The 10,925-nt window shown below is 34.8% G+C and overlaps 1 protein-coding gene across 1 annotated transcript in view; it reads left to right on the top strand.

The window, feature by feature from the left end:
• The first annotated feature begins 2,286 nt into the window (after positions 1-2,286).
• Positions 2,287-10,925, top strand: part of CCDC79 (coiled-coil domain containing 79) — a 17,365-nt gene continuing 8,726 nt past the window's right edge. The window contains 11 exon segments of the mRNA XM_009320258.1: positions 2,287-2,320; positions 3,274-3,384; positions 3,571-3,699; positions 4,196-4,327; positions 4,787-4,847; positions 4,944-5,059; positions 5,197-5,319; positions 5,859-6,011; positions 7,138-7,269; positions 8,690-8,815; positions 9,807-10,053. Of these exon segments, the coding sequence (XP_009318533.1) occupies positions 2,287-2,320; positions 3,274-3,384; positions 3,571-3,699; positions 4,196-4,327; positions 4,787-4,847; positions 4,944-5,059; positions 5,197-5,319; positions 5,859-6,011; positions 7,138-7,269; positions 8,690-8,815; positions 9,807-10,053 (1,364 nt within the window).

Here is a 10,925-nt window from a genome sequence, read left to right as displayed (position 1 = left end):
GGGCTTGCCTTCGTGGCTGACCAGAGCGACTCCCGCTGCCGGATCAACAGGTAGCTAATCCGTGCCCTATTTCCCATCCTCTTGATACTCCCCACCCCTCCCAAAAGCTGGCAGAAGAATGCTTTTGCTGTTTCATTTTTAGACTGTTGGCTTTTTTTTTAATCTTTTATATGTTCTTTCCTTTTTATATTTGGGATGATCTGGAGTACTTGTTAAGACTTCTACTTCAAAGTCGAACTCTGATAATGAGCTATAAATCATATATGGCTCATTTGAGAGGGAGGAGGGATGGGATGAATGCTGAAATAGCACTGGAAGACTTCAAAGGCCTGTTACACTGAAGAGTGTTTCTCAAAAGTTAGTGGACGCATTCTCAGCTGCTGCTGTGAATTCGGATTTCAAGAGGACACCAAAAATCCAGACTTCTACTGTACAGGATTTGACCACTGGGTTTTAAAAAGGAAAAATACGCCTGAGACTGGCTGTTTCTATCCTGGTGTGGCTGCGCAGGGGTGAGTCCGGCAGCCCAGGCCCTGACTGACTGGGGACATTCCTATTGGCCTTCATGTGAGCTCCGCTAACCTCCTGTGTCCGTCTTTCTGGATGTTCAAGCCATGTGTTCTAATGCTGCTGAACAAACAGATGACTATATCTGTATTTTTTTTAGGAGTGGTTTTTTGAGGTTTGAAGGGATGTTACTGGGTTATTGTCCATAACTGATGGGGAAGAGGTAATTATTTTCTTTTATATGCATTTGCCAGAAGTCTGTTGCAGCAAATCCTGTTACTTAGCTTTTCATCTTTGCCCTGTGATGCAACAGAGTTGAGCTATTTGCATTTTGAGGTAGGCTGGCTTATAAATATTATTTTGTGTACCTTCTCTATGTTGCAAAAGAAAAAGATCCAGTTAAGGTCAAGACATATCTTTCTATAGTGTTTAAAAAAAAATTGTGCTGCTTATATTAAAGGCTCTTTAATTGTATAAGTGTGTATTTAATGAAACTTTGCTGAAATGACATTAGCTCAGAAGGTAGCTCATTTTTACAGCCTTTGTTAAGGAATGTGTAGGTGGTTTTTGTTTTCTCTTAGGCTAGTAGGGCGGTATCAGCAGGGGCAAAAAGAGGTGAGGAAGACTTGCAAGTTTTCTGCTATTGTGGCAGGGTTAGATTTGCAAGAAAATGAAACGCATATATATTACCACTTCTGAAAGGGTAAATGAAGATGAACTTTTTTTAAACTTTCCCTCTCAAAACATGTGCTTCACCAATGCGACTGTAAGGATGTATATGGAACATTTGAACTAATGGAAGCAGCAAAGGAATAGGGACAATCAGTAACTCAAAATGGAAAGCAGGGCAGGCTGTCTTCTTTAAGATGAGACTGATATTTCTTAGAGCCTTTGCTCTACTTTGAGAAGGATAACTAATCCATTATTAAGCTGGATTTATCACTGATTTAAAGTTTCTGCCTGGAGCTAAATCATTTCTGAGAGATTGAAATAGGTTACTGTGACACTGCATCAACCTTTCGTGTTTGGGACTTGGGGCGTGGTTAAGGGACCATCTTTCTGCTTCCAAACCTGAATTTCACTCTGCTGCTCAACTAACTCTCAGAAGTTGGCACATTAGGTTTATGTTGAATCAATGCTGTGGGTTTTTCTGGTTTACATGGTTCATGTAATGCAATAATTTCTTTGGTGAACTAAAATTATTAGCTTAAGAAATAATGTCTCAGTTCATGCTCATTGTCTTTGGTTTTGATCAATACTGATAAAACAACATAGTTACGGTTTAGTGGCTCACTGAGTAGCTGTAGGAGGCTGAATGTTTTATAGTGGATGTCAGATACACTTGATCCTCTACATAACATTACTTGGTGGTCTTATTGCCAGTTGTTGGCTGATGACAAAGTTGGCAACCTACTGTAAGAAAAATTGGATCACATTTATTGTGATAAATGACACAGAGTTAGGAATATTTTTAATGACAAAGACGGTTTTGGTGCCCCACAATGGTAGCATGGAATCACCTGATTTCTGCAAAATGTTAACCGGCAAAAGATAATAACACAATAATTACAAATGCAGTGTTACTATAAAATACGGTATTTCCAAAGGAAATCTTTGCCGTGCAAGAGCATATTAAACTCTGTGTGTGTGTGTCAGATGATAGAGTAAAACCAGAAAACTGGAGTGTATTTTAAGAAAAATTATTTAATTTATGATCTGAACAGAAAATAAACACTTTTTCTTTGCTACTGTAGAACAAGAACAGAGATACAACCAAAAATGGAAACTCAAAAGGTGCAGAAAAACCAGTGTGGTAAGATACCATTTATTTGTCATTTATTATCTGCATCAATTTTACAAAGTGTTAGTAGACTGTGATAGGTCTTGTCATGGGGTGGTGAGCTGTTGGGGAAATGTTCTTTTTCCTTCTTGTCAAATTTTTGGATTCTGTATTGGATAGCTAAAGGGCGAATCTAATGACAGACTTTCAAATAGTAAATAATACCACCACAAAGTCTTTTTTTTTTTTTTTTTTTTCCTAATATTTACCCACATCTTTATTGTATTTTAACTTCTTTAAGAAACCCCAAACCTTACAAGTGTTTAAAATATACAATATCTGCTGTTAGTGTTGCAAATAATTATCAAGTAAGTCTTTTTATTATACCCAGAAGACTAAGAAACAGATTTTCAAAGTGGTTTACCTACCTAGGATTGTATGTAGGTGCCCAGAAATTGCTTTGTGTTAACTTACTAACCTAACAACCTGATTCAAGATTCTAGCTGCTGTGCTAAGTGATGAAGTCTTCTGTAACTAAGTATCATATAGCAAGCCTTGCTTTCTTTCCCTATTTTCTCTGTAGATTTTCAATTGTACTTTCACTCTGAATATTTTCATGGTTCTGTATTACTCACTTAAATACACTTAATGCACCTTGCAATTGTGAATTTAATATTTAGTAATTTACATCACACTTACTAACAGTAACTCATAATTAAAGGCCAGAAATATTAAAAGGGGGCTGTTACTTTAGCACAGGAAATCATGCTCAAATAACAACCTATGGAGAGGAATATTGTTAGGTTAAGTATGTTTGTTATTTATAGACGGATAGAAGTGGTGTAGCTCCATTTTTGCTCATGTTTTTTTTTTCTTTAAAATACACATACATACTACATTTTTGGGGAAGGTTTATTGTAATACTAAATAGATTAATATAAAGAAGAGATAACAATTTTCATGAAGTTTTTTGTGTTTGCTCTTAGACATGAAAACAGATCTGAACTTACTGCTTGAATGCCTTAAATATCAGATGGACTGCCCTGTGTCTCAGAAAGAGGCTTTGATCACTATTTATTCAATTTGTCAACAAAACAGTAAGAAGCATTTTCCTTCGAAACAACACAATCATTTATGTTCACAATATATGTTAAGAAGCTGGTTGTCACCGTAAAAAAAAGTTATCTAAAGGATATAAGGCTTGAGAAGTTATAAAATCTTGGAAGGTTTCCATTTTACAGAGAAACAAAAGCAAAAAATTTTTGTTCTTTTTTCTGTTATAGGTGAAGCAAGCGAATATTTTCGAGAAATTGGTGGCTTGATGTTTATAAATGATCTTGCAAAGTCAAGTGTTCACTGCATAGTAAAGGAAGCGGCTTTATTTACATTAGGAATTATAATAGAGAGTAATGGTAATAATAAGTAATATTATTTGTATTTCTGAGTGAGTTATGATCCCATGTTATTACTTCTGCTTGTGCTTTGTCTCCATTTTTTTTTGTCTCAGAAAATCAGATTACAAGATTATCAGCTCGAGCAAGGGGCAGTAAAGGTGTCACTGTTTCCCTGTCCAGCCCCAGATTTGCAGAAATACTTTGCTGATTTGACATGCTGTCTACATACCTTGCCTGTGTAGACAGCATGTCTTTATGATACCAGACAGCTGTACTACTTACCTTCCTTAGCAGCAAGTGTTAAATGACTCATAGATTGTTCCAAAGTTTGCCTAGGTCCTGGTTGGTTCAGAACTGACTACAGGGGGAAGGCCTCAGTCACCTCATAGTCCTGTTTTGTCTCTGCTCACCACATACTGGACGCAACTGAGACTCTAGTTACTCTATTAAAAAAAAATTTAGGATTATGAATGGCTTGCTTTAGGACTTATTGGTGTTTATTTTCTGGTTTCAGTTTATTGTCAGCAAACCTTGTGTACTTCTGCATTGTTTGAAGACCTCATTTTATTTTTAATTAATAAGGATTCTGGTGTGAACTTGAAAAGAATGTCTGTTTATGTCATCTTAGTACTGGTTTCAAATAATAGTAAGTTTGTTTTGGTTTTTTTTGTGTTATTACACCACTTTTTTCTATTTGCCAATCTGCAGTACAGAAATTTGGAACACTCAATAAGTAATGTTTTGGTAAAGTTAATTTATAAAGATGAATGGTTGCATGTAACTGAACCTGAATTGTGTAAGTAGATCATCGCTCACTGGGATTTCCTTAAATAGCAGAAAGTGTTTTAGTTCTAAAAATGAAATTATAGTTTAAAAAAAAAATAGAATGCAAACCAGTAGTTTCTGACAATGTATAGAAAAAAAATAGACACAGAAAGAAAGGGAACACTTTTGCCAATGTGTTGGTGTGATTTTGTATTTGTTTTGGGGGAGGATATATGCGTAGGAAATGGAAATAGAATGTAGATATGTAAATTAAACTTGACAATAAGATTTTGTCTCAAGTTGCATGTGTCTTCGGAGTCTTGTATGTGTTCTTTTTTAGAAAGTGGGCAAACCTATGTCAGAGATACAGGCTGCATTGGTCTTCTGCTACAGTTATTCAGGTAAACAAACAGTTGCAATTCAAACAGAGAAAATGATAGACTCTTTAGGACATTTTTGCTTGACTATTTGGGACTTGTTTGCACTGTTCTTAACAGAACAACTCTTTCCACATCTGAGATCAATCTGTCAGATGAAAATACTAATCAGTGCTACCAGCTGTGGTCTTCAGTCTGCAGTACTCTCTGTGCCTGTGTTAACAATCCTCAGAATGGTAAGTGTTGCTGTTAAAATTGTGAAAAAAGTTTGAAGTATTTCTCTAAAGTGACAACAGTTTGTTTTCATTTTTACTGTTCAACTGAAATTTCATATTATGTTTTGATTTGGGGTTATTTGTTTTTACTTTTCCAGAAGATAATCAAAACATTTGCTGTTCAGTTTTTCCATATGCCAAAGAGTGGCTTGAAAGTTGCACGGAGCCTGAGATAGTTCGTCCTATTTGTTCATTTGTTGGTCTCACAGTTGCAAATAACTGTAAGTGCAGCTCAAGCTTTAAATAGTTTTTCTTTTGTAAAAGTAAGTTTAATTCGATAGTTAAACGTTTGATATCTTTTTGTCAATCTCTACAAATTAATTTGCTGTTCTTCCAACTTTTACTCTGAAAACTACATTCCATGATCTTTACTTACACTGCATTGTGCTTAAGTCCACAAATAGCCACAAACTGGCTACATTTAGTAAGGTCAGTAAAAACTGTTTGGAAGATGTTTTGATTAAAAGTATTTTACAAATACAAGTCATTATTATGTCTCTGAAAGTGATGACTTAGGTAGAACTCAGGCATAATGTTTGCCATTTGTATGCATGTATTAGGGCCATGTGTTTCCTGTAACTATTTTATAAGACAATTACTATGTTTCTTGAGATTAATATATATCCAACTTCTTTTGTATGGGTGGAAATGTAGTGATTAATAGATGCACAGGAAAATTGTGATGAGCCTAACTGATAAAATGCTAAAACAATTTGCGACTTGTATTATTTAAGACACATTTTTTCTTTTTTTCCCTAAGCATATGTGCAGAAATATTTTGTTTCTGTTGGAGGATTGGATACATTAGCTCAAGTTCTTATCAAGCTTATGCATGATTCTTGTATGAGTCACTCAAGCACAAAACTTGCAGTAGTAGTAACAAAGACCTTGGATGCCTGCATTGCTAATGACTGTGAGTGAAAAGACTGCTACTATTTTTTATATATGGCAATTTTAAAAGGCAATTTTTAAAGTCTGGTTTTGGTGGAAAAATGATATGAATGGATGCTAAAAGGCAATTAAGTTATATACATCCCAGTTGATACTGCAGATTTTCTAAAATTCAAACCTGTATATGGGGAATGATTCAGTTCATCTGAGGTGGGTTACTTTCCTATTGTTGCTAAAATAAACATAGTGAAACTTAAACTATACTGAAAATTAAAAATAAGATACTAGAGCTAGTTTTGTGTAAGTAAAGCTGAGATCTGGGCGCGGCAGTCATCTTGGATCCTGGAGTTAGAGCTGTGTTTCTGTAGGCCTATGCCTAAGCTAATAAGCTTTGTAAGCTTTAAGAGGCTTTAGTAACTCAGGTGTGAAGCTGAACGAATGTAGCATGTCTGCATAATGCATCTTTACTCGATAGCGCTATCCTAATGAGATCTTTGTGTATTCTATCCGAAGATTTTGAGAAACCTTTGAGCCTAATGAATCTCTGCTGTTGGCTGTGATTTGACACTTCTGCCCTAAGTGCTCACTACTGGAAGTTCAAAAAAGTTTAAAAGCATATACCTGCACTAGTTTTGAGCCTAGTTTCAAAGAAGTTGGCATGTGACAGGACTAGGTTTCAACATGTACGTACTAGCAGTGGTGGTCCCAGTTTCAGGAAGAGGTTGCCCTCTACTAGAAACATTCCTAGCTCTTTTTGTGGCAGATAGTCTATGTGTCAAACCTTATTCTACTCTTTCTTACTCTGTTCTGGAGCTGATAAAGGATGTGGAGAAACTCAGCAGAGGTCTACAAAACTTGCAAATTGCAAAGCCCTTGTTTATCAGATCTTCTACCACATCTCTATATAGCACAATCTGGGAGAAAGGGCAGTGTTGGATACGGGGAGTAGCATGGGCAGAATTACTGCACCAGGGGGTATGTGGTAATTTGAAGTGTTAAAATGAAAGAGAGAGAAGAGAAGGACTGTGCAGGCCCAAGGCTTTTAGAGGCCTGTAGTGTACCCTTGAAAAACAGCATTTTATACTTGGATGATGCCTATATACTTACTATCTAGTTTATTTTTCTTCAAATTATTTTTAACATAATAGCTGCCATGGGTGTTGTCTTGACAAAGTATCACACTGTGTCAGAGCTACTGAAGCTGCTGTCTAATGACACTCTGGATACAGGAGAAAAAATCAGTATTATTCTAACAATTGGACACTGTACTGAAGTTTGTGGTAAGATTTTTTCTTTTTTCTTTCTGTCAGTTTCTACTAAATTCTCATACGCTAACTACTTCAATGGTGTAATTTCATCAAGACTGGAACATGAGGGAAAGTTCTATTAAATAGTGTAATATTAATATTCAGAAAAAAATGTTTGCTATAATGTTCCATCTTTAAATTTTAAAACCTGTTAGCACATAGTCTCTTTAAGAGCTTAGAAAAAGTAGACTATTATGCGAGAATTCAAAGCTGGGCTTAGGTATCACAGGGTAAAATTCATCCAGACCTGAAAACTACTACAATACATACATATTAAATAAGTTTTTTTAGCTCTATTTTAATGGCCCTTGATATGTATACAGCTTCTGTCCACTGTTTACATAGCTATTAATTTTTTAAAAAGCTATGTAACAGTATAGTTTTTGAGGTAACACAAGCAGTAAGTGACCCTGAAATGTTTTTGCCAGGCTCCTCAGGGCTTTCCCAAGCATAGCTGGTGAAAATATAACACTGAAGTTGTTATTTTATGTAGTAGGAGCAAACAGAACAGGAAGTTGTGAGATACTGACCATTGTTTATACTACTGTGTTTTGTCATGTATGTTCAGAAAAGCAAAAAAAGGGATTATGTTCAAAAAATCCTGATTATCATCTGCTAAATGTCAACAACAAGTTCAATAATTAGCTCAGTAGGTCATAAATCTGATATTTTAAAAGATACTTTTTCAGAAGAATTAATTGGAACAAAGCTTAATGGAAAATGTCTTTCAAATAGAAATATGATTAAACAAACAGAATAAAAGTTTCTCTTAAAATGTCAACCCTGACAAAATAATCATATTTCATCTTCTGTTACTTCCTTTGTTTTATCAAGTTTAGACAACAAAACTATTTTTAGAATGTTGTCAGTTTTATGAATATATACTGCAAATGAGATCACAATTAAAAAAATTAGCTAATTATGTAGTTAATGAGGAGGAACAGGTTAGCTAGATCAGGATTAAACTACTAATTTTATTAGTTTTGCTAATTATAAACTTCAAGCTTTTGATATTTCTGCATCTCAAGGCTTACATAAATGTACCTTATCTACTTTAGGAGTATATATCAGAGGAAAAGAAATACAGAAGCCATAATTCAAATATTTTAGGCGACAATTAAATGAGTTTGGATCTCCATCATATAATTTGTCTCAGTCCTCCTTCAGTTTTCTTACAAGAACTTTGAGCTATGGTCAAATCACCCTGTCTGATCTAGAGTGGTTCTGCTGCAACCCGGGTAGTAGGTCATTACAGCATGCTTGGATCCATAATGAAAATCTCTTTTTCAGAATTTCCCTGAAAGTTACTAGTATTAGTTTCTAAAATTACTGTAAGATTAAGTGTGTATGAGCCTGAAACCAATCTTTTTTCCTTTACAATGTCCTATTTTAGAAGAAAACCAGTGTGAACTGCTTCAGAGCAATGGTCTTCCACTAATGATTCAGGTATTAACTGAGTCTCAGGATGAGGAACTAAACAAAGCTGCTACTTTTGTGCTGCAAAACTGCAAACAAATGAGTAAGCTTACTGTTACTGCTTTAAAAATTATGAGATGATTTCCATCTTTAAGTTCTGTTGACTTTTCTAAATGATTGTAACTGTAGCAGCTTTGTAATTCTGTGTACTCCAAGAGATGTTTGTTTTCTGCAGAAAAGTTGCGATTTGCCACCATGGACTGATTATGGCATTTGGGCAGAAAAAAAGAAAAGTAATAATTCCAACAATGTTGCAATAATGCACTTGTGAAACCTATATATGTAGGGCTAGTTCTTAAAATCTTTCCCATCTATAAATTATGTCCAAAATATTAACATTGTCATTTAACACGCAATTGGTGCTCTATTCCTGGGTATGTACCATTGTCTGTAGAGACTAAACCAGTAGATAATCAAGCCTGAAATCACCATGACCACAATTATTTTGCAATGTTAAAAAATCTTGATCTTTATTTTTAAAGTAGGGTGTATTTTGAAGTATCCTGTTTAAGTTTTTTTAATTAACTGTATAATACTACCAATGAAACAGAAAGACACCTTGTCCTTTGATCTCTAAAGGATGAAAGGTATTATGCAATTGATAATTAGTAAAAAGCATGTATCTACTTTTTTGTACTGAAAACATAAGTTTTGTTTAAGATTGAGGGGCTGTGGTGATTTTCAGTGTCCATTAATATGACGTTGTTTTTTTTAAAAAAAAAGACCCATACTAGTAAAGGACCTATAGAGAGAGGATTAAGTCCATGATAAAGTCATTTTTTAGAGCACAGCATCATTGTGTAAACAGCTTATAGTAAGTATAACTGCAAGCTTACCTCTTGTAACTGCAGTTTATATTTGAAGTGTATTAACACTTACGTGTAAATTTATATTAAGTTATATAAAAATTATTATTCAGAGGTTATATTTTACATTAAATTATTGGGGCTGTCCCTCAGCATACTAAAATATAATAAATACTTACTAAGGTGTTCATTGATAAAATTTGGAATGTTGTTTTATATTTTATAAAGCTGAACAGTTGTCCCTGAAAATAAATGATAATTCATTGAACGTGAACAATGCAGAAGAGTTGGATGTGCAAGTCAGAAAAAGAAGTCTACAAGACTACTGGAAGAAAGCAAAAGAAATTTTACACAGAATAAACTTGATTGAAAAAGAACATGATGAGGTTGGCCTATTTACCAAAGTAAGATAAAACTAAGCAAATCTTTCCAGAGTTTAGGGAGAAATAGAAAGTAAACCCTTAAGATAATTTCCGTGTGAGCTAGAAAAGTAGGGAAAACTTTGGATGTGTGTGAAACTACAACCTGCAACTTTTACCATTACTGTATATCATACAAAGAAGCATGCAGGGCAATCAGAGAATGCAGGCATCTGTATTTTTATGAAGCATTTTAGTTTATTATATAACCAGGTTTTCTACAAAATTGAGATCATTTAGGTTGGAGAAACAAGAGTTGGATTTATTTTTAATTGCCGATCATTTGAACCTATAATTTTAATATTTGCATGCATGAAATGCCCATGATTGTACAGCTATGACGGGATAGATGATAATGAAAAATGTGAACATAAACTGAAATAAAGTTGTTTAATATTTTCCTTGTGCTGTATAACTACTTGGTATCTCTGGGTGTGGAACAGCAAGTTTTTGAGTTATTTACCTGAATCTTAAGTTAATTAAATCTTTTCATTTCTAGAAGTGCCTTGTAAAGGGTTGTCAAGCATTGGAACAGGCTGCCCAGGGAAGTGGTTGAGTCACCATCCCTGGAGGTACTTAAAAGACGTGTAGATGTGGTGCCTAGGGACATGGTTCAGTGGTGGACTTGGCAGTTCTAGGTTAACGGTTGGACTCAAATGATCTTAAAGGTCTTTTCCAACCTAAACGATTCTATGATTCTATTAGTAGCAAATCCATTGCTTCAGCCTGGAACTATCACTTAACTACCTCTTCAACACCTTCAGCAGCACTGCTGTCTTGTTGGCTCTTGACTCCATCGGGGGTTTTGAAGCTTCTCTGGAATTTGCTTTACCTTCAGAGTTAGACTGGTCTATCTTAGTTAATCTTGTTACTAGATTTATTTAGTAATTTCATAGAGCTCGTATAGTCGCTAACTAGTATTTTTCAA

Source organism: Pygoscelis adeliae, unplaced genomic scaffold, assembly GCF_000699105.1.
Source record: "Pygoscelis adeliae isolate BGI_AS28 unplaced genomic scaffold, ASM69910v1 Scaffold62, whole genome shotgun sequence".
Lineage (NCBI taxonomy): Eukaryota > Metazoa > Chordata > Aves > Sphenisciformes > Spheniscidae > Pygoscelis > Pygoscelis adeliae.
The sequence above is the reverse complement of the archived record's forward strand: the minus strand, read 5'-3'. Positions and strand labels throughout refer to the sequence as shown.